Source organism: Zingiber officinale, chromosome 6B (assembly GCF_018446385.1).
Source record: "Zingiber officinale cultivar Zhangliang chromosome 6B, Zo_v1.1, whole genome shotgun sequence".
NCBI classification, from domain to species: domain Eukaryota; kingdom Viridiplantae; phylum Streptophyta; class Magnoliopsida; order Zingiberales; family Zingiberaceae; genus Zingiber; species Zingiber officinale.
The window spans coordinates 103233140-103251449 of record NC_055996.1 but is presented as its reverse complement, the minus strand read 5'-3'; the positions used below and the strand labels follow the sequence as shown (position 1 = coordinate 103251449).

Below are 18310 nucleotides of genomic sequence, written 5' to 3'. Positions count from 1 at the left end.
CTTTTTGATGTGAGCAACCCAAGTTAAGTTAGGGTAAACTAACATAAATATAAAGATAATTAAAGATAATTAAAAAACAATTTTTAATCTACCAATCTACCTCCCCCTAGACTTAATCTTCTTCTTCTACCCCTTTGATCACATAAAAAATGGGGTATCAAGAAAAATCTAAGGGCAAGTCTGATTTTTAAATAAGTTTTAAAAATTTTGAAAATTATTTTAATATCAAAATTTTTTTAAAATAATTTTAGAAACTTTAAGTGCTGCGAAAAAATTTCTAAGTAAGAAAATTTCATGCAGAAAAAATTTCTAAGTTTAAAGATAATTTTTTTTGCAACGTATAAAATAAATTTTGATAAAGTAAAGTTTATAAAATAACTTTAAAGCTTTAAGTTAAATAGATTAAAAAAATGAGATATTTTTCTAAGTTAAACAAATTTGCAGAGACAAATTTGAGAATTTTTCAAGTAAAAAAAAAATTTGAGTAACTATTTAAAGTATTATCTAATTTCAATTTTAATGCTCTATCAGTTAGTTAATTAAATATTTTATTTTAATATTTGGCTTCCAGGTTATGGCGAGGCACTAGACTTTCTTGGTTATTAGAGCAACAACCACTTTCTAGACAAAGCCTCATAAGGAAAGTAAACGTCTAATGTATTCTCTGAAAGCCCTAAGTTTAATTAAATTTTTAATTAAGATAAGACTTTGGAACCCAGTAAAGTACCTTCTAACTGGGTTAATTAGGAATTTCTTAGGGACATATTTCTTTGAAATGTTTCTAATTTGTCCTTTATGATATTTAAAATATCAATTCAAGTTATATTTTCTAACACTTGTACTATATGTGCATGTATTATTTCTCAAGTTATTTATTTCTAGCCGTAAATTGTCATTTTCTAGCTTTATTCTGTCAAGATCTTCTAATGGACAAGATTTTGCTAGAATTAACTTTAATTTCTTAATTTCTTTTTCAAGTTTGCAAAAATTTTTTGTTAATAATTTCACAAATTTAAATAATTTATCGGGAGGTAGAAATTGTACTTAACTTACCTTGTCGATCTCGTTATCCGTAGCTTCCCCTGAACTGCTGCCTTCTTCTGATATAGCTCCCCCTTCATCGATGCTCTCGATGCTCATTTCGGATGAGCTTGCTTCGTGTTTATCTTCTTGATGACTTGCCATTAATGTAAGTTCGGAAAAAGCCTCAACCTCTAATTCGGACGACGTTTCGTCCCACGTCGCCTTTAAAGTCTTGTATTTGTTCGTTTGGACAAACTTCTTTCCTTTATCCTTATTCTTGTTTCTTAACTTACGGCAGTTGTCCTTAACGTGCCCTTCTTCATTGCAGTGGTAGCATCTGATTGTCCTTTTCTTTCTACCCTGCAAATGGTTAGTTTTTCTTGATTTAAATAACTTTTTAAAATGCCTTACCATCATTACCATTTCATCGTCGTCGAGAGAGGATTCTGACTAATGTTCGTCTCTCGTTGCCTTGAAGCCAATATTGTGTTTCGGGTCCTTCGTACCTGTACATTTCGATTCATGCACTTCAAAAGTTAAAAATAATTCTTCTAAGATAATATATTCTAAGTCCTTAGAGATATAGCAGACATCTACTAGTGATGCCCATTTTGTATTTCTAGGGAATGCATTAAGAGCGTACCTTAGCGAATCTCGGTTGCTTACCTTTTCTCCGAGATTCGAAAGTCCGGTGATGTGCTCCTTAATCCTTGAGTGAAGGTGTGCAATCTTTTCATCTTCTTCAAATCGTAGGTTGGTGAGCTGGTTGCGAAGTAAGTCCCGTCTCGCGAGCTTGGCTTCGGACATCCCTTCGTGTAGCTCAAGGAACTTCTCCCAAAGCTCCTTTGTTGAGTTGTAGGTGTCGATCCGGTTGACTTCTTGTGACAAAAGGACGCTCAGCAGATGGAACTCTGCTTTGTCGTTTGTTACATAGTTGGCTTGCTCCTTCGTTCACTGGTATTCTTTCTTCCCCTCAGGTGCTACAAAACCGAATTTCATTATTACAGGTAATTCAAAGTCGGGTTTAAAGAATACTTGCATTCTCTTTTTCTAGCTAGCAAACTCCCCCTCGAACTTCGGTGGGTATATGATCGGTCCGACCATTCATTCGGTGTTTCGATCGGCGGTTAGTCCTCTTGAAGCGTCCTAGTTCTGATATCACTTGTTAAGACCGTTGGCCGGCTAGAAGGGGGGTTGAATAGCCCTGCACAATTAAAAAAGATGAACCCTTCTCGGACTTAAAAGAACACTTGCATAAAATAATTAAATGAACAGAAAAAAAACGAGGCTCGGATTTTTTACTTGGTTACAACCGGGGAGGTTGTTAATCCAAGAAAATAAATCACACTACTTTCTCCTTCAGGCAGAGAAACCTCTTTACAACAATTTACGCACAAAAATGAAGAAGCTAAATAAAGAGGAAAGCGTGTACAAGTGTTGCTCAGTAATTCTTGTTGTTTAGCTTCTAGACCAAGACTGTATTTATAGTCTTGGTTGGGACACCTAGAAGCGTTCCAGGCGCCTAGAGTGGGATAGAATTCTATCCCTAACGCAACGGTCAACATCCACGTCGAAGTGGATAAAAATGAGGTTCCGGGCGTCCGGACCCTAAAAGTCAACATGGTTGACTTTTTTTTATCTGAACCCTCTGCTCCGGTGCTGCTTGCCTCAATCTGAGTCTTCCGCTCCGGCTCTGCTCGCTTGGGTGATTTAGACCATTCGGAATAGGGCTCAGTCAAACCTAACTTCCGGCTTTCTCGAGCAACCTTCCGCTCCGGCTTCTCATCCCTCGGAAACGCCGCGCGCCTCTTTCTCGTCTGCCTGCGTAATCTTCCGCAGCACCTCGTCCCTTAGACGCACTGAGCCCGTCAGTTCTCTCCCGTGCTGTCCTTCTCACTAGCTGCGTCTTTTGCTCGACTTCTTATGCTCCTAAGTTCCTGCACACTTAGGCACAAGGTTAAATACAATATGAGCTAACTTAACTTGTTTGGTCACATCAAAATTACTTTAGGATATCAACAGTTATGTTATCTCTAATCATGCTTCCTTGCCTAAGTCATCGTTCTATCTTTCATTGTGACTCACTTCATCGTTAGAAGTTGCATTCAATTCACGATCCACTGAATTAATTAATCTCTCATCTAGATCCACCCCCATTAAAAAATTATGAAAAATACAACACGCTAAGATAATGTCTGTATGAATGTCAACTTCATAATGAGGTTCTGTTCCATTAGAAATAATTGGAAATCTCTTCTTTAAAATCCCAAAAGCTCTCTCGATTGTACCACGAAGAGATGCAGTCGAAAATTGAATAGCTCTTTTGCATTTGTAGGGCCACATCTCGAATATTCTTTCAAGTGATAACGAATTCCTCGATAAGGGGTAATGCAGTCCTTCTTCAACATAAACCCAGAGTCAACTAAATAATATTTATCTACCACCAAATCAAAGATATAAGTTAGCCATATTTACTTCAAATATTGTCCACTAATGAACATTAATTATAAACTAGATACCATGAGGAATTATCAATTTATCACGTCTGGAAAGGGCATTTTTTATGATTAGAGAATCATATGCAGTTCCTTCTCATCCGGCTAGGACATATATAAACTTCAAATCAAAGGAGCATCCAGCCAACACATTGATAGTTGGTCAATCCTTTCTTCCTCTATATTGAGGTGTATCTACATCAGATATCTTAACACGTATATGAGTTCCATCTAATGCACCAATACAATCCTGTAATTAAGAGACAATCGACATATGTGGCTACAAAGTATATTACAAAACTTATGTGGCTACAAAGTATATTACAAAACTTATGAAGTTCAAAATGATTAAAAAAATACCTTAAAGTAAGGATAGAATTTGTTGCTACTCTATACGTGGAGGAATTTCATATTCATCTGGTTGCTTTATAAATCAGCATGACAGTCGATAATGACTAGACTTCATGAAAGTAATTACTAGTAGTCCTTGTACTATGACGAAAGAAAAAACTCAATTCTCGATTTTTGACATCATGACCAAGCAAATATAAAAATTTAGCAACCTTTTCTTCAACACTTGAATTCCTATTGCCTTTTATCCTATTGTTGCGCTTTAATATTTCACACAAACGTCTAAAATCATCCAAATTTACCCTAATAATGCTATGACATGGGTCGCTAGAAGTCATAAGATTGTGCAATAAAACACGTCGAACATTATCTTTTTGCTCATCTTTTTGCTCATTACTCTCCATCAAACCCCAATCTACATATTTTCTCATCTCCTTCAATATCATCCAAAAACCAACTATACAATTCCTATTTATAAAAAATTCATCATCTAAACTCTGATATGAACTACCATCATTTTCGTCATAATAATCATTAATATTTTAATCATCTTCTTCGTCATTATCCCACTCCATCTTATTAAACATGTACAAAGAGTAATAATAATAATAATAATAATATAGATTGTTGCAAAAAAAATGTTTAAAATTCTAAATTATTGTAAAATAAAAATTAAGACACCTTATAAAAATTTAAAAAAACTTTCTTGACAGAATTATGACACCTTATACGAAGATTGGATTAATTGAAGGAAACTTATGTGTTATAAAGGAATATTTAGTGTTTGCAATTTCGTTAAACTGACAATATGTGCATGCTTGCTTCAAAATAACTCAAAAAGCATTCGTTGCCAAACATGATGAAGAATGATGAATGTGGCATTAAAAAGAATAAAGAACTGACATTCATTGTCCAGATTGATGAATTTGGTAAGAAATCAAACAAAAAGTTAAGAAGGTAGAAGCATGAGATCAGATTGTTGTATCGCAGAACTTTGTCGTAGAACAACAGAGGATGTAGTCACACGCTGCCGAGGAAAGACAGAAGACGTTGCCGAGGAAAGACAAGATGTTACTATAAGTTGCTGAGGAACAACAGAAATGCTGCCGAGGAAAGATCAATGGCCGCAGATGTGTGACGCAAAACACTGCCTCCTCGGACGGAGAAAACAAGTTGGGGGAAGAGAAATGAAGAGTCACATAAAGTGTATAATTTTGTGAGGAAGAGAGGGTACATGTGTCATTTGATTTTTCATCCTTTATTTTCTGTCCGATTTGACGGTGATCATTATTTTGCTTCAAAATCAACTGATAGATTATGTTCCTTTTCCTCTCAAAAATTTAATGAAGTAAATGTAGAAAGTTCTCAATTCTTAATTTCCTCTCTCTCATGTAAACATGCCATTAGTATCTTACGTTTACCTAAACCAATAACCTTTTTATATTTATCAATTTAATTTAATCCAACGTACTAATTTGGTAGGGTTACCAAGTACGCATGAATATGATAAAGACAGATATTAATTGATACAGAGATATTATAACGGAACAAATTATATTATATTTTTAAAAAGGAAAAAATTATTAATAATTAATACTTTTATAAGAATATAAATTTTAATAAATTTTAAAATTAAAATTAGATTATGTTAATATTTTTTTTCTTTTCATATTAAAAATAATTTTAAGACTTATTAATAATTTTCAATTAATTCTTATATAAAAAATATATTATGATTTTCTTTAATAAGATTGACAATACCAAAATAAAAAAAATTTATAAATACCTTAAGAAAATATACCTTTCTCAGCCTTTGACTAAAATCAAATATAATATATGTTATTATCATTTTAATATTTGATATATTTATTTTTTTTTAATAAAAAAGAGACCTTATATTAACTTATGCATGTTCATGATATTATATTATACATACACCGTTCTTAGGTAGAACTCCGTGGAAGAATAACTACTTATCACAGAGCTAAGTAAAAATAATAAAATCCACATACTCAAGATAAACATGGTTTTACTATGATGAATATTAGAACTCACAAACACAAACACAAACATCTTGTAAGGACAATGATGCAAAACTCACAAACACACCTCATTGCATCAGCTGCAAACATAGCAGCTCATCTCATTGGAATTAACTGCAAATTTAGCAGTTTATCTACAGGAATCATTTATCAAATGCACACAAATCACTGAGATTAAGAAATGCCAATGAAATATATACCACGAAGCAGCTAAAATGAAATCGAGCATGTAATCCAAACTAGTGTGTTGACACAATAGAATATCCGATCCACAAGACATTAACTAAACGCCACTGCTCGGAATGAGGTAAGAGCAATCTTCATGTGGCACATACATGCATGTTCAAAAAGCTATAAAACATACGTTAATGATCAAGTAAATTGCAGTTTCTGAAATTTCTGTATTGGTCTTCGATTCCCTATTCAACTGGTTCAACCATCTGATCCAGTTGGCCTTTTAAAACAGTGGTAAGGAAACATACAGACTTTTGGATAACTTCAAGAAGTTATGAGTGAGATGAAATAAAAAAACAAAATCAATATGGCCAGAGCTTCAAACTCATCCATCCAAAGGCAGAATTTAGGTAAAGTTTCAATAATAATGTCACTAATCAAAGCATCTACATATTTCACGCGCCAAGCTACAGCACAAATTGTTGCATACCGTTAGCTTTTAGAAACAAAAACATAATGCTAATGCCAGAAGTACCGAATACAAAATACATGACTGGAGAGTTAAAATGGAGGATATTTCAAAAAAGTTACTATTAAGGAATCCCAACCACAAGCCCAAATGCTATCTAGGGAACAACTAACCTTCACTTTGGAATTATGAAGATTCCATCAAAGGCAAACCAATAATAGATCAAGTCCACGGCACAAACAAGAGGCGCAAGCCACATACTCAATTTGCACGACCTCTTATGACATCAAGACCCATTTCAGTGGGATCAGTAGCTTGCAATTCCACCTGGATGCCATCAAGCTCTCTCTTGAACCTCTCTTTTGAGCTCGCATAAAGCATCTTGCTTCTCACCCTCGATGTGTCAGGGGTCCTTCACAGAAATCAAGGATGAACAAGGGGAAATTCAATGCTTAGTTAAAAATAGGTCTAGAAAAACGTCAACAGGAAAGAAAATAAGTTTACCATGCAATAAAGAAGATCTTGCTCTTCTGACAGTTCTCTTCAGTCACAAAGTCGAAATCATATATTGCATATCTGCATTCATTTGAAGGGATGCTGGCAGTGAAATCGTCATATGTCAGGTTGGGTTCACCAAGCTTCTCAACAAGGATTTGCTTCTGCTTCTCATCAATCTTGTAGATAATGAAGCGGTACGTGCGTTTTGCCTTCAATTCCAAAAACTTCAGCTTGCAGTCGTCATTCACCGCCATACCTGATGCTGCATTGGCCTGCCATATAACAATGCAACAAATCATAATTGCAAATCTTGTGTGCACTAGTCAGAAGCAATCATCGTCCTTGGATGGAGGCTGATTGAATCCCATACACAGGTCAGCTCAGTTTAGTATCTAGGCATTAGCCAAAGGGCTATTAAGCACCTAAACACAAAGTACTATCATTAAATTCTAGTTCACTATCTCCTACAATGTTATACATTACATCAAGGAGATCTCATGACCCATGATAGAAATTATGTGATGAAAAGATTTTTCAAAAATCCTTATCAATAAATAAGCGCTAATATACAAGGATAGACCATACATCCCTTTCACAACAAATTCGAGCCGATTTATGACTTACACTTCTATAAGCTTAACTTTTTTGATCCAAAGATGTATAAGCAATACAAAAGATCAGAAACTTTGGCATTTTAATCAACCTAAGTAACTGAAGAGAGACTGATATGGGATTGCCTCTATTTGAAAAATCCACCAGCAGAACAACAATCTATATGCAAGTACCAATGATGAGAGATCAGGCGCCAACCATCAAATTGCGACATGCTCCAGATCCAAACCCTAGCCAAATGAACTTATGCACTAGCTGATCCTCCAAATGGGATTCCATGTCAACAATATATGACCCCAGGCTACAGTATGGAGTGGAAATGGATAAACACAACAATTCCACAAACAGAAGAACAATCTACAAGGAAGTACTGGCCATAAGAGATCGGACTGAACCATAAAGTCGTCAGAGGAGTATGACATGCTTTGGATTCAAACCCTAATCAAATGAACTAATGTTCTAGTTGATCTGCCAAACTGGATTCCATGTTAACAATCAAATCAACCAAAGCTACTTCAGATGATCGGCGAGGAAACAACACTACACTAACACAAATACAACAACCATAAACACGCAAGACAAACAGAGATCAGACCCCAACCATCAAATCTTCAGAGTATCACATATTTCTATCCAAACCCTAGCCAAATGGGTCATTCACACTAGCAGAAACTCCAAATGGGCCTCCATGTTAACAACATAATCAACACAAGCTGCTGCAGAGATAGTGGCAAGGGATCTCACTACAATTTCACAAACAGAACAAATCTACAAGCAAGTGCCAGCCATCAGACCCCAACCATCCAAACAACAGAGCATCATGACATGCTTCATATCCAAACCCTAGCCTTGAGCCAAATGAACTCCAATACGAGCTAATTCACCATACTAGATTCCATGTTAACAATCTAATCAATCCAAGCTACTTCAGAAACACATCAACTCCAAAAATAGAATAGCAATGATCTGCAAGTGCCGCAGATCAGAGATCACTGCCCAACCATAAAATATCAGAGTAACAAAGCATGCTTGGGATCCAAAATCTAGCCAAATGAACCCACGTAATTGATCCTCTAAATGACATTCTGCGTAAGCAATCTAATCGACCCAAGCTACTGCGGAGAGAGTTGTGAGGGATCAACAATACAATTCCACAGAGAGGCAACGATCTACAGGCCAATGCCGACAATCAGAGATCAGGATCCAACCAGCAAACCGCCAGAGTAACACGGGCGAAATGAAACGGGATTCCACGTTACCAATCTAATTAACTCAAACTACCGCGAGGAGAGAGGCAAGGGACTGCAACTCCTACCAACAGAACAACAATATAAATGCAAATACAGACGATCAGAGATCACCCCAACCATCAACTCGTAGTTTGTTTCAGATCCAAACCCTAGCCAAATGAACTGACACGCAGCAGCAGATCCTCCAAATTGGATTCCACAACACAAATTAAAGAAAACCAACAACTAAGATTACGATGGAAGACAGAAACCCGATTGATCAGGAGAAAAGACGCAGATAAAGGAGTGAATCTGGTAGGAAAATGAGTGTCGTACCATGTTGCCGGCAGCGTTGGCGGCGTCAGAGGCGTTGATGAAGAGACGAGGATCGGTCGGGGAAGTTCTAGTGACCGACACGAAGCGGAATCGAGATCGGAGATCAGCGACGAGAGGGAGATCATAAAAGAGGGGAAAGCAGTGTGGAGGCGAAGGGGGAGCGGAGGTGGTGGTGCTTACATTTTCAGCTAACTTTCCGTTTAAAGGCCGTTAAGTACGACCAGTCGGAATAAGCCACGTACGTATCTGCCAAGCGCCGTCAGCCGTCAACCGTCAGTCAGCGACGTTACACCTAATGCGGAACCTGCTTAATTTTCACGCTGAGACCGGAGACTCACGCGCGTATATAATACAAAATATATACATATGTGTCAATAGATTATAAAATAAAAGAAATTATGTCTATATAAAAAAAAGTGTTGCAATACACGAACCTCGCATCAACGAAAATCTTAATGTCTCGATATATTTTAATTTATTACAATTTCAACACACCAGCCATAATACATCAAGTCCAATTACAAAGTAGGGTGCATGTAGTGTATAAATGATCAACCACACCAACCAATAGTTTTGTTAGTCTTGATGCCGTCTTCAGAAGTTTGAGGTTGTGGAGCATTTGGTGATCTTGGCTGTTTTGGTTTTCCAGGATCGACAAAGATAGCCCATCCGTCAAGAACCTTGGCGTTCATTCCATATCGTGCCTTCTCGGCCTCTTCTATGGTTGCATATTTAACAAAACCGAACCCCTTGGACCTTCTTGAGATTCTATCAGTGATGACTTTCGCTGCAAATATGGAGGTCCATCAAATGGTAAATTCATCCTGAGATTAAAAAAAAATATGATGTAATACCTTCAAGCAGCTGTCCAAATGGAGAGAATGCTTCTCTAAGCTTGTCATCAGTGGTTAACCTTGAAAGTCCTGTAACAGTATTCATGATTAAACACTGCAAGCTAATGTAGAATCTGGATGGCAATTCAACTTTCTAATTTCCATAAAGGCATTATCTGCCTGACTTAATGGAACTTGCTCATCGCTAAAACAAACAATTTCAGGTCTTTAACGCATGAGTTCAACATCTTGAACATCCATATGCTAAAATGAAGTGTGTGGAAATGGCTGGAAAAAAAAATGATCACTCGTGCTATGCATACTGAGGAGGCAAACGATATAGCAATTTGTTTAACATTCAGGTGGATGTTTGAGCAAGGACTGTGCTTAGACCACTATAATAGACAAACACCTGTACTTTGATGAACGGAAGTTATTTTGTAACTTAACCAACTCAACAATTGTTAACGAGTTTCTAGATGGCAACACTTAGTTCTAAAGACATAACATCCTTCACAGTTCTAAGATAAACAAGAGAAAAGGAATAAAATAAAGGTATTATGAAGATAGTTTCCTTAAACAGGCAAATACCTATACTTTGATGAACAGAAGTCATTTGAAACTTAACCAACTCAACAATTGCTAGCAGGTTTCTAAATGGCAACACTTACTTCTGATAGCATAACATCCTTCACAGTTATATGATACACAAGAAAAAAAGAACAAAATAAAGGTATTGTGAAAATAGTATGCTTACTTAACTACACATTTGAAGCTGACAGAAGATTTTTCCTTTTGATTTTTTTAAAAAAATTCCATGTGTTTTTTTTTCTTTAAGAAAGAACCACTAAATTCAGTTGGGCTATTAACCTATTAAGGCATTCTGTGAGCTGATTTCAAAAACGTCATGACACAGGTTAGTCCATATATGATGAATCAGATTCGGCTAATCCTAGTTAAAGCAAGCAACTTCGAGGCCTACAATTAATAATATATAATGGGCATTCAATTGATCATCATCAATAAGCAACAAGATGAGAAACCTGTACAGAATCAAATTGAAGAAATATCCACTCGATATGAAACATGCTAGATACGAACATAAGAATTCGAAGCATTTCAACAAAAAGGGATGGTGAGAGGAGAACTGACCGCTGACAAACAGCTTAGGCGTGGTGAGGGGAGGAAGGTTGGCGTGGGTGTCATCATCGAAGGGAAAGATGGACGGAGTGGGAGAGGAAGAGGATGATGACGAAGAAGAACGGTAGGGGGCGAGGGGCGACAAGCTCTTCCGCAGAGGCAGTGAGGAGGAAGTAGCAGGCCCAAGTAGACGGCGGAGGGCAAACGAGGAAGTGAGAGCCATCCGTGTGGAGAAGTCCATTGCTAAAACCCTAAATTAGAGCCACTTAAAACTAAAATGTGAAAAAGAATATTTTGCATGCCTTATTCAACTGTCATATTTTATCTCTTCTGTATTGATCTATATTAAAAGAGGCATCGAAGATGAATAAATTATCTTTTATCACTATGAAAAAGAATATTTTATTTATCGTTGGGAGATTTTGAGTTACTCAACGAACTTTCATACTATTTATTGTTAACTCCCTTATGATCATTTGACAGTCGACTATAAGTTGATTTTATAATTTATCTTTTTTTATATTATTAATACAATTAATCTCTAGAATTTTGATGTTTGATAATATATCAATATATAGTCAAATTGACTAAAAGTTAATTCAAATAGGACTAGATGACTAGTAAAGGCAAATCCTAACTGAAGGTTAGACATGTGAGAAGTCTACTGAGTGATTAGTCCTAATTGAATGTTAGACAAGAGAAAGTTTTGGTGAGTGAAGTCAGACTCTAGTAAGTGAAGCTAGACTCTAGTAAGTGAAGCTAGATGGTAGAAGTCCTGGTGAGTGAAGTTAGACTCTAGTAAGTGAAGCTAGGTGGTAGAAGTTCTGGTGAGTGAAACCAGATCCTAGTGAGTAAAGTTAGATGGTGAAAGTCATAGTGAGTGAAGTTAGATGGTGAAAGTCCTAGTAAGTGAAGCCAGATAATGTAAGTCTTAGTGAGTGAAGGTAGGTGGGGAAAGCCCTAGTAAGTAAAGCTAGATAATGGAAGTCCTAGTAAGTGAAGCTAAGCCCTAGTGAGTGAAGCTAGGTGGGGAAGTGAGTGAAGCTAGGCAATGGAAATCCTAGTAAGTAAAGTTAGGCAACCCCAAGGGGAGGTAACCTTAGGTAATGAGAAGTCTTGGAGGAGTAAACTCCAAGCATGTGTGACCGATTGGTTTTCGGCTAATAATGAAGCCTTGGAGGTATTGAGTTTAGGTTTCTAAACCCTAATTAACCCAATAATAAATTGTATATTAATTCTCTCTTAACCATATCAATAAATAGTCATTTTTAATGAGTTGGATTAGAAAGTCCAAATCCAACACATTATGTCTTAAACAAAAAATAGTCATTAACCTCTTGGTTTAGTTCACAACTAAATCAAGTTGATCATGACTAAACTAAATTGGTTCATGGCTAAACCAAATAAGGTCCAACTCTTTCATAAGAGATGATGTCCATCCGTGCTTCCGTTCCGATAAATATTTTCATATTTATTTTATGTATGGTCCAACTAAATATTTATCTCTTGATCTGAAAATCTTATTATCTAACTTATTTTACGTCTTTTAGAGACCCGCAATGTGTCTCTAAAAGACGTAACCAAGGTTATACATGATAACTTGAACCAAACGCACCCTAACTCTTTTTCACCAAGTCTTAAGGTTTATAGAGTCCATCTAATTATCATTACGATTAAAAAACTTTATTAGTTATTTGAGGTCATCATTGTGATCAGGAGATCGATACAAACCCATAGGAACTTGTTTCATGTGATTCCGAGTTCTCTAGGCCCATCTTTCGCATTTTATATGTATTTATTTTGTTTTTTGAAAATAAATTAATTTTTGTGACAAACTCTGAAATTCATCCCAAATCAGGGATGAACTCAGAAGTTCATCCCTGATTTGGGACGAATTTCCAAGTTCGTCCCTAAAATCTTATTTTTTTAGGTTCTACTTTTAAAAATTGGAAGATGGCTCTAGAGAACTCGGAATGACATGAAACAAATTTCTATGGGTTTGTATCATTTTCTTGATCTCATTGATGGGGTCAAACATATTTTTTAACAAATATACTGACGATTATAAATTTTTTACCCCGAACTCTTTATAAATATTTGATTCTTGTTGTAAAAATTTATAAACATTAGTGTATTGGTTAAAAATTATGTTTGGGTCCATTGTAAGGTCAGGAGATCGATACAAACCCATAAAAACTTGTTTCATGTCATTCCGAGCGCTCTAAGGTCATCTTCCAATTTTTAAAAGTCTAACCTAAAAAAAATAGGTTTTTAGGGACGAACTTGGAAATTCGTCCCAAATTAGGGACGAACTTCTGAGTTCGTCCCTGATTTGGGACGAATTCCTGATTTGGGACGAATTTCCAAGTTCGTCGCAAAAATTAATTTTTTCAAAAATCAAATAAAATGCGTAAAAATACGGAAGATGGACCTAGAGAGCTCGGAATTACATGAAACAAGTTTCTATGGGTTCGGATCGATCTCCTGATCACAATGATGGTCTCAAATATTTTTTTCACACAATATATTTAGGTGAGTAATTTTTGGATATCAAAATCACCTAATCATTTTCAAACTCTAACTCTTGTTCACAAAGTCTTAAGGTTTATTGAGTCCATCTAATTATCATTATGATTAAAAAATTTTATTAGTTATTTGAGGCCATCATTGTGATAAGGAGATCGATATGAACTCATATGAACTTATTTCATGTGATTCCGAACTCTCTAGGCCCATCTTCCGCATTTTATATGCATTTATTTTGATTTTTGAAAAAATTAATTTTTGCGACAAACTTAGAAATTTGTCCCAAATCAGGGGCGAACTCAGAAGTTCATCCCTAATTTGGGACGAATTTCCAAGTTCGTTCCTAAAATCCTATTTTTTTAGGTTAGACTTTTAAAAATTGAAAGATGACCCTAGAGAGCTCGGAATGATACGAAATAAATTTCTATGAGTTCGTATCATTCTCTTGATCTCATTAATTGGGTCAAACATATTTTTTAACAAATATACTGATGATTATAAATTTTTTATCCCGAACAAGTAATAAATATTTGATTCTTGTTGTAAAAATTTATAAACGTCAGTGTATTGGTTAAAAATTATGTTTGGGCCCATTAGTAAGATCAGGAGACCGATATGAACCTATAGAAATTTATTTCATGTCATTCCGAGCTCTCTAGGGCCATTTTCTAATTTTTAAAAGTCTAACCTAAAAAAATAGGTTTTTAGGGATGAACTTGGAAATTCGTCCCAAATTAGGGATGAACTTCTGAGTTCGTTCCTGACTTGGGATGAATTTCCAAGTTCGTCGCAAAAATTAATTTTTTCAAAAATCAAAATAAATGTATAAAAAATATGGAAGATTGACCTAGAGAGATCGGAATCACATGAAACATGTTTCTATGAGTTCGTATCGATCTTTTGATCACAATGATGGTCTCAAATATTTTTTTCACACAATATATTTAGGTGAGTGATTTTTGGATATCAAAATCACCTAATTATTTTCAAACTCTAACTCTTTTTCACCAAGTCTTAAGGTTTATAGAGTCCAGCTAATTATTATTACGATTAAAAATTTTTATTAGTTATTTGAGGTCATCATTGTAATCAGGAGATCGATACGAACCCATAGGAACTTGTTTCATGTGATTTTGAGCTCTCTAGGCCCATCTTCCGCATTTTATACACATTTATTTTGATTTTTGAATAAAATTAATTTGTTTCGACAAACTCTGAAATTCATCCCAAATCAGGGACGAACTCAGAAGTTCATCCTTAATTAATTTGGGACGAATTTCCAAGTTCGTCCCTAAAAATCTATTTTTTTAGGTTCTACTTTTAAAAATTGGAAGATGGCCCTAGAGAGCTGGGAATGACACGAAATAAATTTCTATGGGTTTGTATCGTTCTCTTAATCTCATTAATGGGATCAAACATATTTTTTAATAAATATTCTGAAAATTATAAATTTTTTACCCCGAACTCTTTATAAATATTTGATTCTTGTTGTAAAAATTTATAAACATCGGTGTATTAGTTAAAAATTATGTTTGGGCACATTAGTAAAATGAGGAGATCGATACGAACTCATAGAAACTTATTTCGTGTCATTCCGAGCTCTCTAGGGTCATCTTCCAATTTTTAAAAATCTAACCTAAAAAAAACAGGTTTTTAGAGACGAACTTGGAAATTCATCCCAAATTAGGGATGAACTTTTGAGTTCATCCCTGATTTGGGACGAATTTCCAAGTTCGTCGCAAAAATTAATTTTAAAAAAAATCAAATTAAATACATAAAAAATACGGAAGATGGACCTAGAGAGCTCGGAATCACATGAAACAAGTTTCTATGGGTTCGTATCGATCTCCTGATCATAATGATGGCCTCAAATATTTTTTTCACACAATTTATTTAGGTGAGTGATTTTTGGATATCAAAATCACCTAATTATTTTCAAACTCTAACTCTTTTTCACCAAGTTTTAAGGTTTATAGAGTCCATCTAATTATTATTACGATTAAAAATTTTTATTAGTTATTTGAGGCTATCATTATGATCAGGAGATCGATATGAACTCATAGGAACTTGTTTTATGTGATTCCGAGTTCTCTAGGCCCATCTTCCGCATTTTATACGCTTTTATTTTTATTTTTGAAAAAAAATAATTTTTGCGACAAACTTAGAAATTCATCCCAAATCAGGGATGAACTCAGAAGTTCGTCCCTAATTTGGGACGAATTTTCAAGTTCGTCCCTAAAATCCTACTTTTTTAGGTTCGATTTTTAAAAATTGGAAGATGGCCCTAGAGAGTTCGGAATGATACGAAACAATTTTCTATGGGTTCGTATCATTCTCCTAATCTTATTAATTGCCCCAAACAAAATGTTTAGCCAATACACCGATGTTTATAAATCTTTGGAATATGATTTTAATATTTATTACTCGTTCGGGGTAAAATTTTTATAAATATCTGTATATTGGTTAAAAATTTTGTTTGAGCCCATTAATAATATTAGGACAATGATACGAGCTCATAGAAACTTGTTTCATGTTATTCCGAGCTCTTTAAGGTCATCTTCCAACTTTTTAAAATATCACTTAAAAAATATAAATTTTGCGACGAACTCGGGAATTCATCCCTAATTTGCGACGAAAATGGAGACGAATATATATTCATTGCCAATTTGCAATGAACCAGAGATTTGTTGCAAAAATTTACCTGTTTATCTCAGCTTCTGCGATGAACAAATTTTTTCGTTGCAAATTTTATAAATTTTCCAACGAAATTTATTTTTTGACGCTGATAGGAAACGAATTTTGTGACGAAAATATATTTGTTGCGAATTTGCGACGAATTTCTTTCGTTTCTATTTTCGTTGCTAATTTGCGATGAGTTAGGTTTTCGTTGTAAAATCAGTCGTAAATTTGTAACGAATATTATTCGTCCCAAATTTTCGTCCCTAAATTATAGTTTTTTTGTAGTGTAGGGACCTAGGAGTAATTAGGGAGGAAGGGAGGGACAGTTTGGTCTTTTCACTATTAGGGTTTTGAATTTGTATGGGGTGCTGTTCATTACTTCGAGGGGGGAGACGGTTGGGTTTTTTCTTCCACCACCACCCACGGGGTCGGCAGGCCACCGGTCGCACACCAGTCGCTGCCCACTCCGTCGCGACCGTCCACTCCAGCGGCCACTTCCTCTTCCCTCTCAGGCTATCACCGTCTCACGAAAACATCATCGGACTCGTGTCATCATCACTGCCCAGCACTCGGAGACGCTTCCCCCTCTCCGTGTCGACATCGGCACCGCCTTCGTCGTCGACTACACCTCCTTCCTCTCCCCTCTCACTGCTTCGGCAGGAGGGCCCCCTTTCCGAGCTCGCAGAAGGTTTTTCTTCGTATTTCTCTCCGCCGCATAGAGATGGTCGTCACAGGGATGACGTGCGCTCGCTGCACCGCCGCCGGAGACTCTCGCGGTCACCTCGCCAAAGGCGCAATAAAAGTTATGTCAGATGATGAACCACCAGAAGACAAAATTGGTTCATACAAATAAGGCTCTCCGTGATAGTACCAATTGTAGTAATTTGACATAAAACTATTTCTACATATATGTACTTTTATGATATCTTCATCACGGAAGGTTTTATTCCTACATTTCGAATGATTATACAGATACCGTAACTCGACATCATTCATATATTCTGGATGACTCTTAGCAAAATTCACAAACTCTTCAACTTCAGCAATAAAATCATATTTAATAAATTTATTTTATAATCGATTGTACATTCAAGCTTTGTTCATAGACATTATCTCCCAATAAGAATACAATTTAAAATATTATTAAACTTGTACAATTTGATTTAAGCTTAAATAAAGATATAAAAGTATAGGTAATTTCCATTTAACAACCTAATAGATTAGATCAGACATAATGTTTACTTTCTATTGAACATTCAACTTAGTGAATCAAAAGAAACATAGATTATTTTTCCATATATTAAATTTGTAGTATCTATCAACCTAAATAATAAAAAACAAGATTTCATATCAAACAAATAACAAACAATGCTATCTTTTTGGATCCAACCAAAAGATATTGAGCTTTAAAATTAACATAAATATAAATATATCAACACTAAAACTACCAAATGATTACATCTAAATTCAACCATGTAAAATATCACATATTTATTATTTATTAAATTATACCTAAGAAGAGTAGTCTAGCCGGAGAAGAGCAATGAATGCAGTATACTACAACAAAAAAATTAGTGAAATATTATCACAAACAAATTTAACAAAAGAGTATGCGGCGAATCAAGCTTGTAGCCGCAAGCTTGTGATAGGACAAGATGAAAATATTGGCTTGCTAAGCTTGCAGCAAGCTTTGTTGCCGGCTAACGACCGACCAAGCAACCAGTTGTGAGTTGACAGCCGACCATACTGCAAGCAGTCACTGCCAGCAGTCGGCAAAGTCGTCGACCATTTGCCGACGGCCAGCACAGCCGCTGATCTCATGCTAGCGGCCGGCAAAGCCGCCAGCATACGGTTAGTGGCCTGCAAAGCCGCCAGCACAAGGTTGGCTGCATGAAAACCGCCG

At 35.7% G+C, this 18310-nt stretch overlaps 2 protein-coding genes across 2 annotated transcripts; both read right to left on the bottom strand.

The window, feature by feature from the left end:
- Positions 1-6490: 6490 nt before the first annotated feature.
- On the bottom strand, positions 6491-9397 carry LOC121988577 (actin-depolymerizing factor 7-like). Its single transcript, XM_042542072.1, has 3 exons — positions 9230-9397; positions 7059-7324; positions 6491-6966 (listed from the first exon to the last, which is right to left on the bottom strand). Exons 1-3 carry the CDS (start codon positions 9230-9232, stop codon positions 6816-6818), a joined length of 420 nt encoding a protein of 139 aa, XP_042398006.1. The 5' UTR covers positions 9233-9397; the 3' UTR covers positions 6491-6815.
- A 211-nt stretch (positions 9398-9608) lies between these two features.
- Positions 9609-11454, bottom strand: LOC121988576 (organelle RRM domain-containing protein 2, mitochondrial-like). The gene is made up of 3 exons (XM_042542071.1): positions 11215-11454; positions 10084-10152; positions 9609-10016 (listed from the first exon to the last, which is right to left on the bottom strand). The coding sequence occupies exons 1-3, from the start codon at positions 11441-11443 to the stop codon at positions 9781-9783; spliced, it is 534 nt and encodes a 177-aa protein (XP_042398005.1). The 5' UTR covers positions 11444-11454; the 3' UTR covers positions 9609-9780.
- Between the last annotated feature and the right edge of the window lie 6856 nt (positions 11455-18310).